The sequence below is a fragment of the Hyperoodon ampullatus genome (assembly GCF_949752795.1).
Source record: "Hyperoodon ampullatus genome assembly, chromosome: 18".
Lineage (NCBI taxonomy): Eukaryota > Metazoa > Chordata > Mammalia > Artiodactyla > Ziphiidae > Hyperoodon > Hyperoodon ampullatus.
This window is the reverse complement of record NC_136931.1, coordinates 44864245-44888072: the sequence shown is the minus strand read 5'-3', so window position 1 is coordinate 44888072 and position 23828 is coordinate 44864245. Positions and strand designations below refer to the sequence as shown.

The window sequence follows — 23828 nt, the reverse complement described above, 5'->3', positions numbered from 1 at the left end:
CAAAGCTCAGCCTCCTGTGGCCAAGTCTAAGCTGTGAAGAATTTATTTTTGTAAGCAATATTTGTGGTTGTTTCTTCCTGATGTTTTTCTTAAGAAAAAAATGTATTCACATGTGTATAATACTGTTATTTTTAGCTATCCTTAGTTCTCTGGGTGGGTGTTTGCTGAAGTTAGCAGGTGAGGATGTAACCCAGCAGAAGGCTGGTGGCCAGGGAAGGGCTGAGTCAGAACGGCCCCCACCACACGGTGACTTTTTAACAAGGGGCACATCACACCTACTTCAATAAAGGGAATTCTTTAAACTCAGTGATCAGAAAGGTGCATATGTGTGTGTATAAAATTGGTGGAACTTTTGCTTTGATTGAAATAGATTTTTAAAATACTAAAGTACAGGGGCTTCCCTGGTGGCGCAGTGGTTGAGAGTCCGCCTGCCGATGCAGGGGGCGCGGGGTCGTGCCCCAGTCCGGGAGGATCCCACGTGTCGCGGAGCGGCTGGGCCCATGAGCCATGGCCGCTGAGCCTGCGCTTCCGGAGCCTGCGCTCCGCAACGGGAGAGGCCGTGACAGTGAGAGGCCTGCGTACAGCAAAAAAAAAAAAAAAAAAAAAAAAGTTTAAAATACTAAAGTACAAATGCTTTACTACCTACCCATATTTCACCTAGGATGTATGTAGCAGGTCTGTCCCAGGCTGGATGTCAAGGCCCCCAGTGCAAAGCTGGCCGTCCGGAACCATTTGCAGCCTGTGTCCACAAGGGGCTCAGCATCACAGGTTCCCTGACAGCCTTCACTGGCATTTCGGTCAAACCAGAAAGTGTGATGTATAAAATTCTATTTTGCATTTGGCACTCATGGATTTTCCTGACAAAATACGGTCTAAAAAAATGGAAAAAAGTAACATTTCTGTGAAAACACTGAAATTTTATTGATATGCTGCAGAAGACACTCACACCAAAATTTACTAAGTATGTGAGCAATTTTAGAAGCATAGAGACGAAAGTACTTTTACCGTGCATTTCAGAAATTTCCCCAAAACGTGAAATCAGTACATATTAATAGTAGAGAACAAAAAAAGCAATTAGTAATTGTTTACGTTTCACAAGCCACTGTCCTATGTCTTACAAAATGCTATTCAGAACTTCAAATAACGGTAAATGTCTGAAAAAAGAAACTGAAATTTAAACATGTACCCTCCTCTGCCCAATGCTTTCATTTAGCCGTTAGTGAACCACACGAGAGAATCAGTATTATATCTTCTCCGAGAGCAGGACGCCACCATTTGTACGTGGGCAACACACGTTTGTGCAGCTCTACTGCTTGCTATTATTGTGTGCTGTTTTACGAAAGAAACGATACAACCGAGCACACACTGCAGGTGGCTAACAATCTCAAGGAAAGCCAGTGCAGTTCAGGAGGCCTGGCTGCCGACCCAAAGCCCTTCCCGGTGGAAGCAAAGTACACCGGATGAGGACATTAAAAGAGTTTTGCAGAATCAGAACCTTTGCCAGCAAAGACACCAGAACTTCACACTTCCCAGAGCCTGCCCTAGTTAGCCAAGAAAAAGGAAAATCACTCCCCATACACTTCACGTGCCAATCGGACACCTGCCAGTCAGACACCTGCCAGTCAACCCACGGGAGTCGAGGCGGCATCAAGGTTGCGCTCCTGGCAGCTGTCCAGGCTGGACGCCGCGTCCTCCCACCAGAGGGCAGCGGCCTGACCCCGCCCAGCAGCGCTCTGGGCCCCCCAGGCCAGGTGAGGCCCCACAAGGAGCTGAACATCTTATTCTACAGATGAGGAAACTGACAGCCAGAGGGTGATCCACGCCTGCTCACGGGACACGACAGCTTGACGACAGAGTTTACCTCTCTTTTAATACCTGGGACATACATGGTGGTTTATACCTGGGACATACACAAACTTGGGCACTTGTGCTTTCTGATGTGTAAAAAGAAGACAGATCTTGCGGGCAGTTCCAACAGCCTACCAATGCTCTTTTCCTCTTCTAGGCAAAGCCGCCAGACCCACACTGAAGCAGTGCACAGGGTGTAAATTTCCCAATAGCTCGCCTAACTTTTCCAGTTACCATGAAAAGTCAGGCTCTGGGCATTCCCACACTTAAGCGGTAATGACAATACACATTTCTTGATAACCTCGTGACTTTATTAAGGCACCGCAGCCTCATCCCAGGATGGCGTCATGAATGTTTTCAGGGCTCACTGCATCCAGGTGTTCTGAGGGTTACCTCCAGGCACCCCACATGACCTTTTCAGTTTCCACTGGAGAGAAACCTGTGTCCTATTTGTGCAGGACTCTGCAGGTTCCAAGGGTTCTTCGGAAGCACTAGCTCTACCTCCAGAAAGCCCTGGGTCAGGCTGCTATTGCTGAGGGAACCCCATTCTCATCCTTGACCTATCTCTTCACAAGAAGTAAACTTACCCTGGGTAGCTATCAATATCTAAAGAACACTAGGAGTATCAGTACACAGACAGTTCACACTGCATCTCAACTAACTCATGGTTGAAAAGGTCTGTTAAGCAGTGCGGGGTATGAATTTTAAGAAATTTCCATTTATATGCACAAGAGAAGGTTTTAAGAATGTACCAAACACAGGTCTAAATGAAAAAAATGAAAAACGAACTCCAGATGGTACAGTTCATTACCCAAATGCCACGGCGGGCATCACTCAACCTGAGTGCTGAGGTGGGCTTCACACCAGCGGCGACGGGCAGGACAGCCCAGCACTCGCTGTGTCTCTGCTTCCACCTTCCTTCCAGAGTCTCATCATCGGCCCATTTTTCAATCAATTAAGAACTTCTCACCATTACTAATCCCAGTGCCACCAGGTAGCACTTAGTTATACTTGATCCTTGAAGTGACAAAAGGTCTGAACGTGACTGCCTGTCTTCTCAGCTTTCGGTCACGTAGCAACATCCATCTCTGTTCAGAGTCCTCTGGCTGCTCTGCAGGATTTAACTCACATTCTCATTCACTCTCACTTTCGTCTTCATCTGAAGCTTTGTCACTGGTCTCAACCAGCTCTACCACTTTGCAGGAGGGGTTTTGAGAATTTACAGCTAAGAGAGACGTTATTAAAAATATGTTACTAATTATAGATTAATTAGCAATTCTCCCCCACCCCTCACCCCCCCACCCCATTATTTTGGTCATTGCAGAAAAAGTCCCTTGGGTTCTAGCTCTATATTTTGTGACCTATTTTATATTTTCATTATTTTAAGCAAGAAACAAGCAGGTAAAATTTGCCTGCTTATGAATAAATTATTTTCCTAGGAGAAATATTTGTAAAAGTGTTATAAGGAGGTATGTTTATAACCAAGAGTTGATACTTCCTCAAAGCAGAACATTTAGCACCAAGGTCAACCACGAGGAGAAAACTAATACCTAAGGGCTTTACATTGAGACCCATTTCCACAAAGGCCACATTCCTGAAGTCGGCTGAGTGACTGCGTCCACCCCCATGGTGCTCAGGACCTACGACTCTCCAAGGGATGGGTGCCCCCTTACCCTGGAGAAGTGGCTATCCTCCTTATCCTCGTCACATTCTTCCCAGTGATCAAAATCAAAAGCCACGTTAGGATTCTGTTCAATATAACAGTTTATGTTAAGTGAGAGAATAAAACATGCTCAGCGCGTTAAGCCCAAGCACAGCTGATTTCAACTCACCCTCTGTCTGAGTAAGCCACACCAAGACTCCTTTTTCTCTTTCGAAAGAGTGATTATTGGTTCATCATTTTTCACTATGCATTTGCAATCATCTTTTATTATGTTGGCCTGCAGCTCCAAATCAGCCAAGTAAAATTTCTCTCCCACCCAGGCACTAGATTTACAAAAAGAAATGAGGCCAGCCTTTTAAAATGTTAGAAATTATTTCTCTTTTACTTTATAAGCTATCCATAAACTCACCTGAAAACAACTCTATCTCTAAAGTATTCACATTTGTAATCTTTTAGATTCCTTATTCTTATCTTCAATATGACCACATCCTCTTTTTGGAACCATTTTATTTGTGGGTGGAAGCTAGAACAAAGTGAAGAGGATTATACACTCATCTCTGTTTATTCGCTCGGCAAGGAAGGAAAGCAGACCCCAACAGTGATGAGCATACCTTTTCAGAGGCCCTGTAGTTTTTTTAATGGAAGCATCTCCAGTGTTTTCAGGTAAAGTTTCTGTACAAAAAGTCAAATTTTCCTATAGGTTATTGATATGTGACTCCATAATATATGTATATATATGTACTTTTTTGCATTTTATGCAACTTTTAGTTGAGGAACTACTCACTAAGACTGTGAGAGTATAAACTTCACAGTAACCAAAGTATCCAATTGCAAAGAATAATTTAAAAAAATTAAAATGCAGATCACTTAGGATAACTAATAAAACAAATATCAGACTAAGAAAACAAATATTTGCCTTGTTAAATATTATGATTAAACAATTGAGAAAGTAAACTCTCTGAAAAGGAACCACGTATAATTATTGGCCATATGATACAAATGCTCCAGTGTCTCTGCTATCTTAACCTGCTACGGCCCCACTAACGATGACTTCCAGAACAGTGGCCAGTACACACAAGGAACCACTGCTGAACATAACATTTCCTAAAACAATGCAATTTAAATTCTCAATCTGAAACATTTGAAGCTTCCAAAGACTTGAGCAAAAATGTTTATGAGCAGCTTTGTTAACAGTAGTCAACAATCAATGTCTTGTAACAGGTGAACAGCTAAATAAACTGTAGTACATGCATATCATGGAATACAACTCAGCAATAAAAAAGTACCACTGCTACTTGCAATCATCTAGATGAATTTCACAGACATAAAGTTGAGTGAAAGAAGACACAAGAGTGTATAACACGTGCTTCCAATTCAGCAACACTGATGGTGACAGAAGTCAGAACAGGGGTTACTGGGCAGGGTTACAGACAGGGAGGGTGCGTAAGGGAGACCACTGGGGTTCTGGAAATGTTCAACAGCTTGATCTGGGTGTGGGTAATGGTAATACACATAGGAAAAATTCTGATGAGCTGTACACTTAAGATCTGTGCACTTTTGCTGGATGAGCATTATACTTCAAATAACAAAAAAGAAAAAAGTTACCAAAAAAATTGGAAGCCGCACTGTCAAAAATAGAAAGTTAGGTAATGTCAGTTTATGTCACGTTCTCTCTAATTCATCTAAAAGTGGAAAGCCTAAACACTGGAAAATTTCCAAGCATTAATGATTTTAAGTTAACCGTCTTTTACATGACCAACCATGTGTTGGGTTTTCTGAGTTTGTCTGGGAGTCAGCAGCTCTCTCTGAGCCCTTGTCCTCTTGCTGTGTGCTCTGCAGACGAGCATCATCTTCTGTGGAAGAAGGCATCCTGGGTAGAAGAGGCAGAGGTTAACTGTGAGACGAGGAGACAGGCAAAATCTGGCTCCTACAGGGACTTCCCGGCGAGAAGAGGGAGGCAGGCCAGCAACACACATCTGTGAAGTACCTCCTACCACGAGTCAGACCCGCACAGAGCTTACGGCTCATTTACAGAGGACGGGCAGGTCAGTCAGCTCTGGGCACTACTGCGCCCCTGGCACTGGGTGCAGAGTAGCTGATCGACACACACATATCATCCGATAAAGGCAGGCACTCACTTACCGAAATAACATTCTTTTCAAATCACTTAGAGGATAGTATGCACTGCTACCCACTTCAAAGAGGACAACACAAGCCATCTCCTTTCCTCTCCTGCCTTAGCTTCCCAGAGACACCCTCTCAACAGTCTGGATCTACTGCTAGAAACATTCTTTGCACGAAAAGGCAAATACTGCCATCTGTATCTTTCTATCTAAAACACACAAACAGACACACGCAAGTTTAAACACATGGGAACCTACTACATTCACTTTTCTACCCCTTATTTTATTGTACTTAATAAGTGGAGATTATTCCATATCAGTATATAGAGGGCTATCTCATTCTTGTAAAACTTTTTAATTGTGCTTTTCTTTTGGTTGTTTGAACAGGTAACCACATGCATGTGGTTCAATATCTTAAAATAAACAGAAAGGTCCACACCGTGAAAAATCTACCTCTCACCTCTGTTCCCCAGCCACCAATTTCCTTCCTCATGGGTGACAATGTAATTCATTTTTTGTGCATCCTTTTTGAGATAATTCAAGCGTAAAGGAGCAAACCTATACAAACACATGTGTACACACACAGATACACACACACACACACCTGTGGTTAGGGAGTGTGCGTGTGTGTCTCCAAGGGGACGACTGACTGACACCCATGAAGCCTGTGGTGCGGAGGGCAGTGTCCCATGTTCCAACCGCCCAGGCAGGGACCCCTCCCCAGGCCTTGTCCTCCTCACCGCTGTGCAGCCCCAGACGCTCTGTTGCCCACCCTCTTCCTCCACCACGGCTCTGATCTCCCCTCGACCCTCATCTCCTGGGGTCCTGTTCCTTCCCCCTCTCACACTTACACAAGTTCTGACTCTCCTCAAACCCCAGCAAACCACAGCCTCCCCAGCCGCTTTCCTGAGCGCTAGGCTTACCCCTTCACTAACCTGAAGCTCATGTCCAAACCCACTCAGTAGGTCCTCCTCTCTGAGCTGGCTCCTCTCAGTCATGAGGGCGCAGAATTATACAATCACACTCCCCTGGGTCTGCCAACCACTAAGCCCTACGGCTTCCAGATCTTCAAGTCCCCAGGCTCTGTCCTCTTTCCCAGCCTGCTGTAAGAATGGTGCCATTCTCCTCATTTCTGATCCAGACAACCAGCACAGCTCCCCAGATGGAGCCCCTTCTTTTTTTTTTTTTTTTTTTGCGGTACGCAGGCCTCTCACTGTTGTGGCCTCTCCCGTTCCAGAGCACAGGCTCCGGACGCGCAGGCTCAGCGGCCATGGCTCACGGGCCCAGCCGCTCTGCGGCATGTGGGATCCTCCCAGACCGGGGCACGAACCCGTGTCCCCTGCATCGGCAGGCGGACTCTCAGCCACTGCGCCACCAGGGAAGCCCTGGAGTTCCTTCTTGGAGACAGACTCCCTCCGTAGACTGCGAGGCCTCTGCACGCCCCTCTACCTGTGATTATCACCAAGGTGCGCAGCACTCCTGTGCAGCCACAGAATCACGTGTGCAGAGGGACTGAGCAGGGCGCTTCGTGCAGAGCTGGGGCTCCACGGTGGTTGTGTTTCCTATAAGTGATCAATCTGTCTTGATTAAATCTACTGAACTGTAGTAGTGTCTTCATTTTTAAAAGAGTATCTTAAAAGTAAATATGGAGCAATTTTTGTTTCCTGAAAGTGTGTAGAAAACAAGATACCCTAATTCCACAGGTACCCAATTTTATTAAGATAGAAAACTCTACAAACTTAAGACTATTTTAATCTTTGCCACGTTCTTTGAAATTCTCCTACTCTCAGCAGTAATTCAGGAACCCTTCAAGGTCTCCAATGGTCACAGCATAAAATCCACTGGTCAGTTCTCAGTCCTCATTTCATGTGGCCTCGCAGCACCTGGCAGCTCATGGCTCCCTGCTCTGTGAAACCCTTCCCTCACCTGCTGTCTTGGATGCCCTCCCCGCCCCCCCAGCTCCAGGCTTCTGCTTCTCAGGCTCCTCCCCCATGTCCCCACTGCCTGCCACCTCTCAACATTAGAGTCCCAGTGCTCAGTCCTTCGGGGCCTTGTCCAGCATCCTGGCTCTCAATACCAGGAGCTGCTGACCAGGCCCCCTGAGACCACACGCCCACTACAGTTACATTCAGAAACCCGCTGCTTCTCACCACCTCCACAAAAACCACCCTAGTCTGAGCCGCTGTCACCCTGTCCTGAACTCTGGGCACACACTTTGTCCCCCGCTCCAGTCTGTTCTCAACACAGTAGCCCAGAATGTTCTGATTAAGCCATTCCTCTGCTCAAAACTCTCTCATGGTTCCACCTCCTCCTCCGAGGAGCCCACCCTTGCAATGGCCACAGGGTCCAACAAGATCTGACCTTCACACCTAGATTCTCCCCTTGTTTGCTGCTCTGGTCACTGCACCTTCCTCTCTGTTCCTGGAACCAAGGAATAACCAAGCCTTCCCTCTGCCCACATGGGTCTACGCCTCGGTATCTGCCTGGGTCAGGCCTCACCTCCTGGGTCTTTGCTCACCGTCTCAGACCCCAAACTACCCTGTCTTCCCTTCTGTGTTAATCTGCTCTATCTCACGTGACACCACATTATCCACTATGTACTTCTGTAACCTGTTTATCATTTGTCTCCACTGAAATGTGAGCGGGCCCTTCATCTGTTTTGTTCACTACTGTATCCCCAGTAGACAATCAATCAATATTTGCTGAATAAATGAACAAATTTTAAAATTTCAACTTTACGTATTGGCAACTTCAGTTAAAAGTATTTATCTATTAATTAGGTCAACTGAAACAAAGTTAGACTGAACAAAATATTCCAGCATCCAAAACACACACAGAGCAAAATGGCGGATTAGGATGCTCCAGGTTCCCATTTCCCCATAGACACACTGAAAGAACCACCAGAAGCTGTCTGAACTACCTTCCTGTTCCCCCACCACCCCACACCCAAAACCAGAGAGGGCAGAGCAGACTTCGTGTGTGAATTATTGTGTAGTCCATTCTAAGCCATCTGGGGGATACCTGAGGGACTATAATGCAAGATGCTCACCTCTGTTTCACGGAACTCAGAACACATGCAGGAAAGCTGTGGGCACTGCTCAGAAAAGGCCACTACAGACCCATGGACACCTGAGGCAAGGTATGACGCAAGGAGACACACAACAGACCATCGAAGGCCTGGAGAAGCTAGGGGAGACTCACTGGAAATTAGGACATTCAAAAGGGGACCGAGAACGCCACGTGCAGCCGAGGCAAGACGCACGCTCAGAAAAGTCCTGAGAGGACCCTAAGCTTTCATCTCAGGCTGATTTCTAGCCGCGGACGTGGAGAAAACAGGAACCTTGTACACTGCTGGTGGGAACATCACACACAGCTGTTGTGGAAACAGTTTGGCAGTTCAAAAAATTAAACGTGGAATTGCCATATGATCCAGAAATTCCAAAAGAGCTGAAAGCAGGAATTTAAACAGATATTTGTACACCAATGTTCACAGCAGCACTATTCACAACAGCCAAATACCCACTACAGATGAATGGATAAACAAAATGCAGTATATCCATACAATGCAGTATTTTTCAGCCTTAAAAGGACAGAAATTCTGATACCTGCTACAACATGGATGAACCTTGAAAACGTTATGCTAAGTGAAATAAGCCAGACACAGAAGGACAAATATTGTATGATTCCATTTATATGAGGTACCCAGAACAGGTAAATTAGTGGAAACAGAAAGTAGAACGGAGGTTCCCAGGGGCCGAGGGAATGGGAGAATGGGCATTACGGTTTAATGGGTACAGAGTTTCCGTTGGGATGATGAAAACTTCTGGAGAATGTGGTGACAGTGACACAACAGTGTGAACGTACTTACTGCCACTGAATTGTATACTTAAAAAACAGTTACTGTGGGCTTCCCTGGTGGCGCAGTGGTTGAGAGTCCGCCTGCCGATGCAGGGGACACAGGTTTGTGCCCCCGTCCGGGAAGATCCCATATCCGCGGCTGGGCCCGTGAGCCATGGCCGCTGAGCCTGCGCCTCCGGAGCCTGTGCTCCGCAATGGGAGAGGCCACAACAGTGAGAGGCCCGCGTACCGCAAAAACAAACAGTTACTGTGATAGATTTTATGTGTATTTTACCACACTTTGAAAAAACAAATAAAAATGAGAAATTCTGTTATGTATATTTTAACACAATTTTTAAAAATGCAATTAAAAAATTACCGTTAATTTTGCTAGCTATGATAACAGCACTTCCGTCAAGTTTTTTAAAGCCTTTTGTTGCTCCACAGCCGTGCCAACACTTGGTATTTCCTTTCCTCTCATTTCTTGTGGCTATGAAGTGGTATTGCTCCACTGTGGTTTTAATTTACATTTCCCTGATGAGTAATGAGTCTGAGCACCTTTTCGTACATTAATTATTGGACAATTAATGAATTGGACATTGTGAAGTGTCTGTTCAAATCTTTTGCCCCATTTTCTACTAGGTGTCTGCTATTTCTTCCTGACCGAAAGGAGCTCCTGATGCGAGTCTTTCAGTGGATGCACATGCTGGGTCCATCCTCCTTTCTGGGGGTGGCCAGTTCTCAGAGACTTCCATAGCCTCTTATATCTTGCTTGTGGATGTGAAAACTGGTACAACCAATTTGGAAAGCTGTTGAGCAGTAGTCTAATTATGACTCAACAATTCCATTCCATTCGTAAGAAATGGAATACATTTTTAAGTGCACCAAAGCACATGTAGGAGAATGTTTAAAGTACCACTTGAAGTGGCCCAGAACTGGAAATTTCTCCCCTCGACAGAATGGGTAAATAAATTATATTCATACAATGGAATATGACGCAGCCATGAGAATCTACAGGTCTACAGCTGCATGCACAACATGGATGGATTTCACAAATAATGATGAGTTAAAGAAGCCAGATATGAAAGGGACACATTGCATGATTCCATTCAAAGTATGAACCAGGGAAGAAGCCATCCATGCTGTTTTGTGTCTGGAAAGCAGCTGCCCTTGCGGGGGAAGCAGGAGGTGTCTCTGAGTCATACCCTGTTTCTGATCTGGGGCTGGCTTCTGTGCTCAGAAAATCCACCAAGCCACACTTACGATACGTGTTCTTTTGTGTATGTGCACTGTCAATACAAAGCTAACAAAAATTCATTCTGTAAGAGATACAGATGAAATATATTTGGAATTTGTTTTATAATAGTCAAACAAAAACAAAAATGTGGGCTGGGGTTTGGATAAAATAAGACTCCCCAGATATTGGTAATTATTGAAGCTGAGTGATAGGAATGCAGAGACTCATTAAACTATTCTATTTTCAGAAAAAATGTCCATAACACTTGTGAGTTATACCACCACAAAACAGCTCTTCCAAAAGGAGACAAAAATCCACTTACAGGGTCTGGCTTACGCTTTCTTCAAAAGTTGGCATTTTAGCTCCTTTGTATAATTTTTTCAGTTGTTCTACATGTTCTGAGTTATCAATGCCCATTCCCATTGACAAAATTTCAGCTCGAACATTATAATCAATGACAGAAGTTTTCAAGTTTGAAAGTTTTGTAATGTGCACCTGAATGAAAGAAAAAACGTTTGCAGGAATTACACTTAGAACTTTAGATGAATCACACTCTCACCGTGGCCTCCTGATCTCACTGTGCAATGTCTGATGCACCAGGGCATGTGCCACCACAAGGGCCTCCTCATTGGAATCTTCCAGAACCCAGCCCCATGCTGGAGAAATATGATCAGGTGTGGGGCTGGGGCCAAGGTCAAGTCCTGAGGTAAAATCCCAGACAAGACCCATCCGTGATGCTGTAACCACACGCACAATTCTTAGATCTTTCTGATTCTCCCTCCTGTGCTTTTACCTCTCCTAACAAGAAGGCTCAGGGTCTTCAGATGCCCAGAAAGGGCCTACACCAAGGCCCTAAATCCTGCGTCCTGGACAGTTTCCTCCACTTGTTTTTTTCTGCAACCGAAACATTCTCATCCATTTCAGTTTACACAAAATTAAGTAAAACATGAAAATCTGCAATTGTCTAATTCCTGTTGGTGGGAGGTGTGGCCCCAGGACTTTCATGGGGGTCGGAGTCAACCAGGCTGGTGCTGGCTGGGGCGCCTCCCCAGGGAGCATGGGAATCAGGAATGCACTCCCGTCCAGGGATAGCAGAAGAGCCTTTCTCCCCTCAGCCTGGGGACCGAGCTGGGGTTGGAGGGAGAAGGCGGCAGGTGTGGGGTCTGTCTCCCCTCCAGTGTGCCATGAACACTGCTACACTTTGGAGCTGCGGAAGCATGTTTGCCAGGTGGGTTTTCTTCTTTTTTGCTTCATTCTCTTAGCTATAGTTTAAAAAATCCTTGCTTAATAAAGTTTCCATTTTTTTCTCTGATGAAAAACCACCACAATATTGACTATTATGACATCGACTAAGACCCCCCAGACCTCGTCATTTACCTGCACTGGTAGTCTCTACCTTCCCTTCTAAAAATCACATTCTCCTCTTACTCTTAAATCTTATACCCAAACTCTTCTTTTCCATGTTAAGGCTTTTTCACTCTTATAAAAAGAACTTTCAACAAAACATTTTTTATGAATTGAATTCCTTTAAATCGTATAAATAATCATAATAATTAAGATTTAAGCCTAATAGAGCAAAACTCTGAATTGAAAAGTAGAGTTCCCAGGGTGCAAGCAGAGCGGGGCTGAGGCCCTGAGTCACATGTCCTGGCCTCATGCTCAGTCCCACCCACCCCCACAGGGTAGGAGTCTGCTCATGGATGGAATTCCAGTGCCCCATACAGGTCCTAGCACACAGTAGGTGCTCAATAAATATCTGGTGAATGGATGAGGTAGGAACCGTGAACATAATAAAATCTGTCTTGGAAAGCCTGCGGACCGGAATCCTCCACATTACTGACCACTTTAAGATCACTTACAACTACACCAGCACACGGCTGTGCTTCTGCAGGGAAGTTACTGTCCCAGGGCTTCCCACCTGTGTGGGCAGAGGACTGTGAAATCGGATTACCAGTGCACAGTCACCACTTGGAAAAGAATTATAAATGGTAGAGACTGTCGCGTGTACTAACAATAGTTTCATGAAGTTTCTGTCTTGGTTGTATGTGTGAGCGTGTGTGATTTATACACACACACACACACACACAAACCTGTGAGCGCTGGGTTACAATATAAATGGTTCCCTTAAACCAAAAAACCCATGACCACATTCATGACCCAAATAACATGGAAAAAGCTCTCCTTGACACAGAGCCCTTATCAAATAAGCCTCCATTTATGTGAGGCAAATAGTTATTCAAGCAACAGGTTAGAATAATTTGGGTAATTTCAGGGGCGCATCAAACACACGTTTCTTTTCAAGAAAAATGCATACTTACCATTGGATCAATCCAAACCGTATTTCCTAAAGCCAACATCACTTTTGCATCATGCAGTTTCCCATTAATTTTATGATGAATGTACCTAGTAACCTGAAAAAAAAAACACTTAAGTAATTTATCTGAAGCTTTAAAAAAATACTTTATTCTGTATGTGCTCTATAGTTTTGCAAGAAGCTTTTCCATGCCTTTCTTTTGAGCCTCACGACCACCCCATGAGGCAGGTTATGGAGGCCATCACACCCCTTCACCAACAAGGACAGGTGCAAAGGTGAGTCCCAAGCACAGGGTGTTCCAGCTGCTCCAGAGGACGAGGTCACACACTGGGGCTGCTCAGCAGCAGGGACACTGGGGTTGAGGGGCCCTGGTCCCCACCCGCAGTAGAACTAACTCTCTCTCCTCACTCTCTCACTGAGCTTCCGAAGAAAGAAACATCCATCCTTTAAAGACAGGTTGACAGCTGACAGAGGGGATGGGGGGACACGCACCCACGCTGGGAACCACGCGGTGTGAGGAGTCACAGCACAGGCCTGCGCTTGGGACTCACCTCTGCACCTGTCCTCATTCAACTCCACTAGTTACAACCCAAACTTTCTGCTCTGCCAACTGCAATGGCTTCTTTCCTATCCTGTTAATCAGACTGTACGGAATTTCGCCTTCCTTTGAAGAATCAGGAGCCTCGTTATGAACAGGACGTACTGCTCTGGTGATGTCCCTGCCGCGCCGAGGGCTGGGCCTCTCCACCCACCCGAGACGGCATGTGCGCCATGTCTTGGTACAGGGGGGCTTCTTCGCCTTCACAGTGCCTTATCCGCTCTACCTGGTGACATCCTCGTTACCCATTCTGAAGGGCCCAGAGGGAACGTCCCCGCCTTTGGAAGCTCTTCTGGACTCGCTCTCTCCTTCCTTGCCCATCTTCTTCCCAAGCTCAGTGGAATGACCTGGCCCCTCTGGAGAGTGTCCGTCACCTATGTGCCCCCGTGACAGGGGTATCCACTTTTCTGAGTGCGTACACTGTTTATTCTCTTTAAGTAACAGACAGTTTATTTTTAGCACGGTGCGTATTTTACACCCAAAGTGTGTGAGCACTAAAGACGACAATGGCCAATCACGCCCGGCCTCTCTGAGGGCTCAGAGCTAGTCTACACATAGCGCTGTACGTGCATTCCTGGCCAGAAACGTGAAGCAGTTCACCCAAACCCAATACTCCAAATTCAAATACACCTCAATTCTGTGTCTATTCTGGGTTAAATATATTCTGAAAGTCAACAAAATATAAAAAGCCAAAATAACTCACCTTTGGATTCCATTCAATTTCATTGTCTGCGGGTTTCACTCTACAAACGATAAACTCCACAGCCTGGGGCGGCAGAGTGTGGAAACGTTCCGGGAGGTGAAGCAACTGGTCTCTTGTGATGAGCTCGGTCCTGCCTTCATCTATGAACTTCACGAGGACATTATCCAGGGCCCACGTGTCCTCCTTCTGGCTCATCTCCAACACCTGAACCCTACAGGACAACAGTGGCCTCAGTCTAACACAGAAACCCAAAGGGAAATAATCGTCGCCTCGGCTTCCTCGTTAGAAGCAAACCACACAAAAGTTCCCTAAACTGCATGGCTTTACTCCATACCAGAAATAAAATAACTGGAGTCAGCAAGAGCACGTAGCCATGATGTATTTAATTAAAGTATACCTATGTATAAAAAATAGTGTAGTACTTTGAATAAAGGGAATTCCTTTAACTGACAACACAAGAAAAATTAACATAGCAAATTAAAGGTTCCAAGGTTCTCAATCTGGGCTATCACCAAGCGGGGACGGGTGGGGCATTTGAGGGCCATGGGTGCAAACAGGCACACGAGGCAGGATGGAACGCTGACAGTGCCACTTCTTGGGCTGACCTAGCTAACTTACATAACCTCACCAGGGCTCAGTCTGCTTATCTGTAAAATGGGAACTGTGCCCACTTTATGGGAATTTTGTAAGAATTAGGTGAGTCGATGACTGTCCATATATAAATGTCACACTGTCATCCACGCTCTGTGCTCAGCAGCCCCAGGGCAGATGAGCCTCGAGAGTACAGCTGAGCCGGACTAGGGTGGACACGACCCCACCACCACCCTGCTGGGAGGCAGCCAGGCTCAGTATGTGTACACCGGTCATATGGACAGAGATGAAAACAGGGATTCAACACCACTTAAAGTTACCTTATGCGTCCCAACTTTTAGAGATGAAATAAAGAGACATTTTACCTGTGAAAAACTACTTTTTCTGCTAATCCATAAAATCCAAATTTCTCCACCTTTTCAACAGTTGTTTTATTACTGGAATCTTCAAAATACTCTTTCATTTCCGCAGTAAGAGTTGCATAAAGATCCACATGTTTATCAACTATACGACCAAAGTAATTTGTTGCATTCAAAATATAAAAGGGTATTATCTGAAACATAAACAGTAAACATATCCAGAAAACAAACTCACTCTAACACACCATTGTAAAGCAATTGTACTTCAATAAAGATGTTAAAAAAATAAAATAAAATCCCTTCAAAAAAAAAAAAACCAGGGCTTCCCTGGCGGCGCAGTGGTTGAGAATCTGCCTGCCAATGCAGGGGACACGGGTTCGAGCCCTGGAGGCTCCCACATCCCGTGGAGCAACTAGGCCCATGAGCCACAACTACTGAGCCTGCGCGTCTGGAGCCTGTGCTCCGCAACAAGAGATGCCGTGATAGTGAGAGGTCCGTGCATCGCGATGAAGAGTGGCCCCCGCTCGCTGCAACTAGAGAAAGCCCTCGCACAGAAACAAAGACCCAACACAGCCAAAATAAATAAATAAAATTAATTAATTAATTTTTAAAAAAACCAAAAAACAAAAACCTCACTCTGAAGCAAAGAGGTATCTGCAGAAGTCAGCACCTGACCTAAGAGCCCAAAGCACACAACAGAGATTTAAAAATAAACTAGGAAACTGACCAAAAAACAAAATAAAAACCTTAGCATACACACAAATAATTATAGTTTCACTTTAAATCTAATGGAAGGGGTTTGGGTAAATATTAGTTTAAAGCTTTATTATTAGTAAGTGTTCCTTTGTTTACTTTTTAACTGCACTTTATAAAAATCCTTAAAAAAAAATAGCCTCCTCGTCTCTTGAGCCCTTTCTGAAGTATTTTAGTAAGAGCCTGCTGTGTATGAGACACAAGGAACACAGAGAGGAAGCATGTCCTACAGGGACCCTAAGCAACCATGGGTGGACAGATGTGCCACAGCTGGTGTGTGGTCAAGAAGACAACTCTTTGCAGGCAAGCATACGCAGGGTTATTGGCATGTGTTGGGGTGTCGGCGTGCACAGGTATGCAAGAGTACGGAGGAGGCGTTCCAGACGGGGGGGCAAACAGTATGCATTAGGGCAGGGAGCCCTGGCTACAGAGCAGGAGGAGTGAGCAGATGGCAGGAGTGAGCAGTGGTTATTTGTTGGGGTGGCAGAGAGGGCAGTGCCATCTGGGAGGCAAGGCAGGCAGGGGAGAGGTCACCCCTTGTGACCAAAAGGTGCTGGATCTCACAGGGCTGACAGCCTGCGGCTCTCCTCTGTGCTCGCCCCCCCACCAGCTTCATTGCCTGCACCCTTCACACTCGCCATAAGCCTTGTCCTACTCTGCAAACATTCCACGTAACTCCTACCTCAGGGCCTTTGCACTTGCTGCTTCCTCTGCCTGGAATATTCTTCCCTAGATAGTCTCATGGCTGGATCCTTCTTATCATTTGGCCCTCAGGGCAGCTGACCCCTCTTCAGAGGGCCCCTCCCTGCCTCTAATTTCCAAAGGGCCCCGTATCCCCCAGCACACACTGCAGAACTTCACTGCACTTCATCCTCTCTGCAGCACCGTCACCATCTTACTCACTGCTGACCATCCCCACTGGAAGGTGAGCCGGGAGAGGACAAGTAGCATGTCTATCATGGTTCCCAACCCAGCCATCCTCCAGCCTGTGGAGAATCTGCCTCAGTGAAACCCCGGTGCTCTGTCAAGCCGGCCCTCATCTCGGGCAGGGAATTCAGTGTTCCTTCTAGCCTGGCAGATGGCCTCTCCCAGGGAGTCTTCTCCCCTATGGTTTAGGGGCCCCAACAACCTGGCATCCCAGACAGAAGCCCACTGGGTGACAGGAGTCAGTGGACAGGAGGTGCAGGGGATGGGAAAAACTCTCACGACAATGTTATGAGAGCTTGGCAGGATATAACATACACTCCAACTGCAAGTATATTTTTTGAAAGATGCACAAAGAAAAGTAACAGAGAAAATATACTAAGATGCCAATGGTGACTGTTTGAGGATGACAGGAATAAGGGGAGAGTTCCTTTTCCCCCACATTTCCTAAGTTAGAAGGCTCTGTGTTCAGCAAACACTGATGAACAAAGTCCAGGCCCGAGCAGGCATCAGTCTGTGGCCGTCCCCTCCACACGGCATCAGCACATCCATGACACACTGAGCTGGCAGAACGGAGGTGGCAAAAAGCAGCTTGTGGACTGGACTCTCCTGACAGGAGGGGGAGAGCGTGAGGCGCCCAGACAGGTGACCCACTCTTCCTGGTTCCAGCACCGAACATCCTGGGTGGCGGGAAACCCCTCAGTCCTGGGCACATGGGAGGGTCCCTTCTGGCCACACACCTCCCCACCTGTTTCGATTCCCCTCTCGCCAGTAATTCAGTTTGTTATGGTTGCAGGACACAAGGTAAGATACAGAAATCAATCACATTTCTAAAACAATTAGAAAATGAAGTTTAAGGGAGAATAACAATGACATCCAAAAACATGAAATACTAGGGACAAGTTTAACACAAAAAGTAAAAGATCCATCTACTGAAAATTGTAACACATTGCTTAGAAAATTAAAGATGACCTAGACAAATGGAGTGATGTACCACGTTAATGGATGAAGAAGACTCAGTACTGCTAAGATGTCAATTCTTCCTGTATTAATCTATAGACTTGAAACCGAGTAGGACCCTGTGGGGCCTTCCCACGGCAGACCCCTCCCCCATATCCTCTGCTTTAGCTTCTCTCTGAAGTACCCAGGTAATTGTATCTGTGCATGTTACCTGAGTTGTTTTACAGATGTGAAAACCCCTCACCAAACAGAAGATGTTAACTGCTTGATGACCAATGAGCACATAGCCCCCAGGCCTACTGGGGCCTAAGGATTGATAATGTTAATCCCCGTGACACCACTCTGTTATCTCACCATCAACCAATCAGAGAATTGTGCAGGAGCTGATCACCTGCCCTGTCACTCCCCATCCCTCACCTGGCCTTAAAAATGCTTTCCTGAAACCCACTGGGGAGTTGGGGGTTTTTAAAGCATGAGCCACTCGTTCTCCTTGTATTGGCACCTTACAGTGGACGCTGCACTTCCTTCACTACGACCTGGTGTCAGTAGAGTGGCTTTACCATGCACACAGGCAAGTGGACCCAAGGTTGGTTCAGTATCAGACTCAATGCAATGCCAATCAAAATCCCACCAGGATTCTAAATATAATAGATATTGGCAACCTGATCCTAAAATTTTATATGGACTTGCGAAGTAACAGTCAAAAGGATACTGAAGAAGACAGGCAAAGCTGGAAGACTTACCCACCAGTTTTCAAGATTATAAAGCTACAGTAATCAAGCCAGTGTGATACTGCATAAGGACAAAGAAACCAAGGAGCAGAATAAAGAATTCAGAAATCAGGACTTCCCTGGTGGTCTAGTGGTTAAGAATATGCCTTCCAATGTAGGAGACGCAGGTTCGATCCCTGGTCCGGGAACTAAAAACCCACATGCAAGGGGGGCAACTAAGCCTGCGTACTCTAGAGCCTGCGTACCACACCTAGAGAGCCCATGCACTGTAACAAAGAGCCTGCGTGCTGCAACTAAGACCTGACACAGCCAAATAAATAAATAAATAGTAAAAAAAAAAAAAAAAAAAAAGAATTCAGAAATCACATATATGGTCTCCTAATTTTTGTCAAAGGTGCCAATATAATGTAGAAGGAAAAGAAGGTCTTTATACTAAATGATGCTGGAGCAACCAATTATCCAGAAGAAAAAACCTTGCCTCCTTTTAAAAAACTCTGCCACACACAAAAGTTAATTTGAGATGGATCACAGAGCTAAATGTAAAACTATACAGCTTCTAGAATAAAAACACTGGGAAAAATCTTTGCAACCATATGGTAGGCAAAGATTTCTTATGGCATGAAAAGCACAAAATACAAAATAAAAAAGTAAAAAACTAGGCTTCATCAAAATTAAAAACTTTTGCCTTTCTCCTGGGAGAAAACATTTGCAATGTATCTGACAAAGGATATCTAGAATATATAAAGAACTGTTAAAACTCAACAAGAAGGAAACCCAAATAAAAAATGGGCAAGAATTCTAAACAGAAAGTTAACAAAAGAAGAGATGCAAATGGCCAGTAAGCAGTGGAAAGATGTCTAAGATCTTTATCACCAGGGTAACACAAATAAGATAACAGCGCAAATGCAACAGAGGGGCAAAAATTACAAACTGAGAATACCAAGTGCTAATGAGAATGTGGACCAACTGGAATTCCTGCATGCAGTGCTGGTCAGAATGTAAAATGGTACCACCTCTTTAGAAAACTGTTTGGCAGTTTCTTACAAACATACACGTATCATATGACTCAGCAATTCCACTCCTAGAGCTTACTCCAGAGAAAAGAAAATGTACCATCAAAGATGTAACACAAATGATCAAAGCAGCCAGAAGCTGTCAACAACCCAAATGTCCATCAATTTGTGAACAGACAAACATACAGTGGAATCCTACATAGCAATAAAATAGAACAAAACAGGCGAATCTCAAAGATAATACACTGAGTAATAGAAATCAGACTCAAAAGACCACATACTGTACAATTCCATTAATATGGAATTCCAGTAAAAGACAAAACCATAGGGACAGAAAGCAGATCCCCTGGGAACCAGGGGTGTGGGGGTATGTAATTTAAAAACTCCCTGCAAACAAAAGTCCAGGACCAGATGGCTTCACTGGGGAATTCTACCAAACATACAAAGAACAACTATTACCAATCCTTCTCAAACTCTTCCAAAAGATTGAAGAGGAGGGAACACTCCCAAAGTCATTCTATGAAGCCACTATCACCCTGATACCAAAAGAAGACAAAGATAATACCACAAAATAAAATCACAGGCCAATATCTTTGATTAATATAGTTGCAAAAATTCTCAATCAAATATTAGCAAACTGAATCCAACAACACATAAAAAAGATCATACACCACGATCAAGTTGGATTCATCCCAGGGTCACAAGGATGGTTCAACATATGCAAATCAATAAATGTGATACACTCCATCAACAAAAGTAAAGATAAAAACCACATGGTCATCTCAATAGATATAGACAAAGCATTTGATAAAATTCAACGTACATTCATGACAAAAACTCTTACCAAAGTGGGTATAGAGGGAACATATCTCAACATAATAAAAGCTATTTATGACACATCCACAGCAAACATAATACTCAACAGTAAAAGCTGAAAGCCTTCCTGTTAAAATCTGGAACAAGACAAGTGTGCCCATTCTCACCACTTCTATTCAATGTAGTATTGGAAGTCCTAGCCACAGCAATCAGACAAGAGAAACAAATAAAAGGCATCCAAATTGGAAAAGAGGTGAAAGTATCATTATAGGCAGACGACATGATACTGTATATAGAAAACCCTGAAGACCCCACACAAAAACTACTAGAACTGATAAATGAACTCAGCAAGGTAGGAGGATACAAGATTAACATACAGAAATTTGTTGCATGTCTTTACACTAACAATGAAATATCAGAAAGGGAAAGTAAAAAAAAAAAAAACCCTTTTAAAAATAAAATACTTAGGAATCAACCTGACCAAGGATGTGAAAGACTTCTATGTTCAGAACTATAAAACACTGATAATGGAAACTGATTCAATAGAAAGATATCCCATGCCCTTGGATTGGAAGAATTAATATTGTTAAAATGGCCATACTACCCAAAGCAATTTACAGATTTAATGTGATCCCTATCAAATTATCCATGACATTTTTCACAGAACTAGAATAATCCTAAAATATATATGGAACCACAAAAGGCCCAGAATTTCCAAAGCAATCCTGAGGAAAAAGAACAAAACTGGAGGCATAACTCTCCCAGACTTCTGACAATACTACAAAGCTACAGTAATCAGAACAGTGTGATACTGGCACAAAAACAGACATATGGATCAATGGAACAGAATAGAGAGCCCAGAAATAAACCCACACACCTACAGTCAATTAATCTTCAACAGAGGAGGCAAGAATATACAATAAAGAAAAGACAGTCTCTTCAGCAAGTGGTGTTGGGAAAGTTGGACAGCTGCATGTAAATCAATGAAGTTAGAACACATCCTCACAACATAAACAAAAATAAACTCAAAATGGCTTAAAGACTTAAATATAAGGCATGACACCATAAAACTTCTAGAAGAGAACATAGGCAAAACATTCTCTGACATAAATTGTACCAATGTTTTCTTAGGTCAGTCTCTGAAGGCAACAGAAATAAACGCAGAAGTACACAAATGGGACCCAATCAAGGTTATAAGCTTTTGAACAGCAAAGGAAACCATAAACAAAATGAAAAGACAACCTATGGAACAGAAGAAAATATTTGCAAATGATGTGACTGACAGGAGATTAATTTCCAAAATATACAAACAGCTCATATAACTCTAAAACAAAAACAAATAACCCAATGAAAAAATAGGCAGAAGACCATTTCTCCGAAGAAGACACAGAGATGGCCAAAAGGCACATGAAAAGATGCTCAACATCACTAAATATTAGAGAAATGCAAATCAAAACTACAATGAGGTACCACCTCACACCAGTCAGAATGGCCATCATTAAAAAGTTTACAAACAATAAATGCTGGAGAGGATGTGGAGAAAAGGGAATCCTCCTACACTGTTGATGGGAATGTAAATTGGTTCAGCCACTATGGAAAACAGCATGGAGGTTCCTTCACAAACTAAAAATAGAGCTAGCATATGATCCAGCAATCCCACTCCTGGGCATATATCCAGAGAAAACTCTAATTCGAAAAGATACATGCACCCCAATGTTCATAGCAGCACTATTTACAACAGTCAAGACATGGAAGCAACCTAAATGTCCATCAACAGATGCATGGATAAAGAAGATGTGGTATATATACACAATGGAGTATTACTCAGCCATAAAAAAGAATGAAATAATGGCATTTGCAGCAACATGGATGGACCTAGAGATGATCATACTGAGTGAAGTAAGCCAGAGAAAGACAAATATTATATGATATCACTTGTACATGGAATCTAAAATATGACACAAATGACCTTATTTACGTAACAGAAACAGACTGACAGACACAGAAAACAAACTTATGGTTGCCAAAGAGGAAAGGGGGTCGGGGAGGGATAAATTAGGAGTTTGGGATTAGCAGATACAAACTAATACATATAAAACAGATAAACAACAACAGGGTCCTACTGTATAGCACAGGGAACTATATTCAATATCCTGTAATAAACCATAATGGAAAAGAATATGAACAAGAATATATATATATATATGTATGTATCTGAATCAGTCTCTGCTGTACAACAGAAACTAACACTACATTAAAAATCAACTATACTTCAATAAAGTAAAAAATAAAAATAAAATTAAATAAAAAGGAGGGTCTTGGTTAGAGGGGTTCTGGGAAGGTGGCCACAGTGAGGTGTCATATTTTTTGACTCTCTCTGAATCCCTGACATAAAGACAGACAGAGCAGTGAGACAGCAAAGCCAAAGCCAGGGACATACTGCAACAAAATGTAATTAACAAAATATCCCCATGGACCCCAAAATAAAAGCAGATGAGGATGATAACATAGGAGAAACTCCAGGTGACCCTGGGTTTGGCACTGACTCTTTGGATACAATGACAAAAGCACAGTCTGTGATAGAAAAAATTGGAAAGTTGGGCTTCATTAAAATTAAAAACTTCTGCTGTCCAAATGACACTATAATCATCTTTTAGTATCCACGGAGGATTGGTTCCAGGACCCCCTGTGAATACCAAAATTCTTGGATGCTTAAGTCCCTTATATAAAATGGTGTAAGTATTTGCATATATCTCTAGATTATTCATAATACCTAATACAATGTAAATGCTATGTAAATAGTTGTAAATACAATGTAAATGATATGTAAATAGTTGCTGGACCACTGCAAATTCAAGTCTTGCTTGCCAAATATTTTAGATTTGAGGTTGGCTGAATCCACAGATAACAAGAACCGACTATATAAAGAAAATGAAAAGACAAGCCAATGGCTGGGAGAAAATTTTTATGAAACACATATCTGGTAAGACTGGTATCCAAAATATACAAAAGACTCTTAAAACTCAATAATAAGAAAACAAACAACTCAATTAAAAAATGGGCAAAAAACCTGAACATACTATCTCACAGATATTTCAGGAAAGAAGATTACAGCTGATAAATAAGCATATGAAAAGGTGCTCAACATCACGTGTCATCAGGGAATTGCAAATTAAGACAGTGAGATACCACTACACACCTAATTGAATGGCTAAGATCTAAAACACCGACAACGTCAAATGCTGGCAAGGATGTGGAACAACAAGAAGTCTCATTCATTCATTGCTGGTAAGAACGTAAAATGGTATAGTCACTTCAGAAAACAGTTTTGTAGTTTCTTACAAAGCAAAACATAGTC

At 43.7% G+C, this 23828-nt stretch overlaps 1 protein-coding gene across 1 annotated transcript in view; it reads right to left on the bottom strand.

Annotated features, from left to right (window-relative positions):
• Positions 1–2981: 2981 nt before the first annotated feature.
• The window catches only part of TDRD12 (tudor domain containing 12), a gene marked incomplete at both ends in the record, with an annotated part of 82317 nt that continues 61470 nt past the window's right edge, over positions 2982–23828 (bottom strand). Inside the window, 11 exon segments of the mRNA XM_079724064.1 lie at positions 2982–3073; positions 3399–3522; positions 3528–3596; positions 3681–3834; positions 3921–4034; positions 4123–4183; positions 5272–5381; positions 11031–11203; positions 13027–13119; positions 14324–14534; positions 15280–15467. Coding sequence (XP_079580190.1) covers positions 2982–3073; positions 3399–3522; positions 3528–3596; positions 3681–3834; positions 3921–4034; positions 4123–4183; positions 5272–5381; positions 11031–11203; positions 13027–13119; positions 14324–14534; positions 15280–15467 — 1389 coding nt within the window.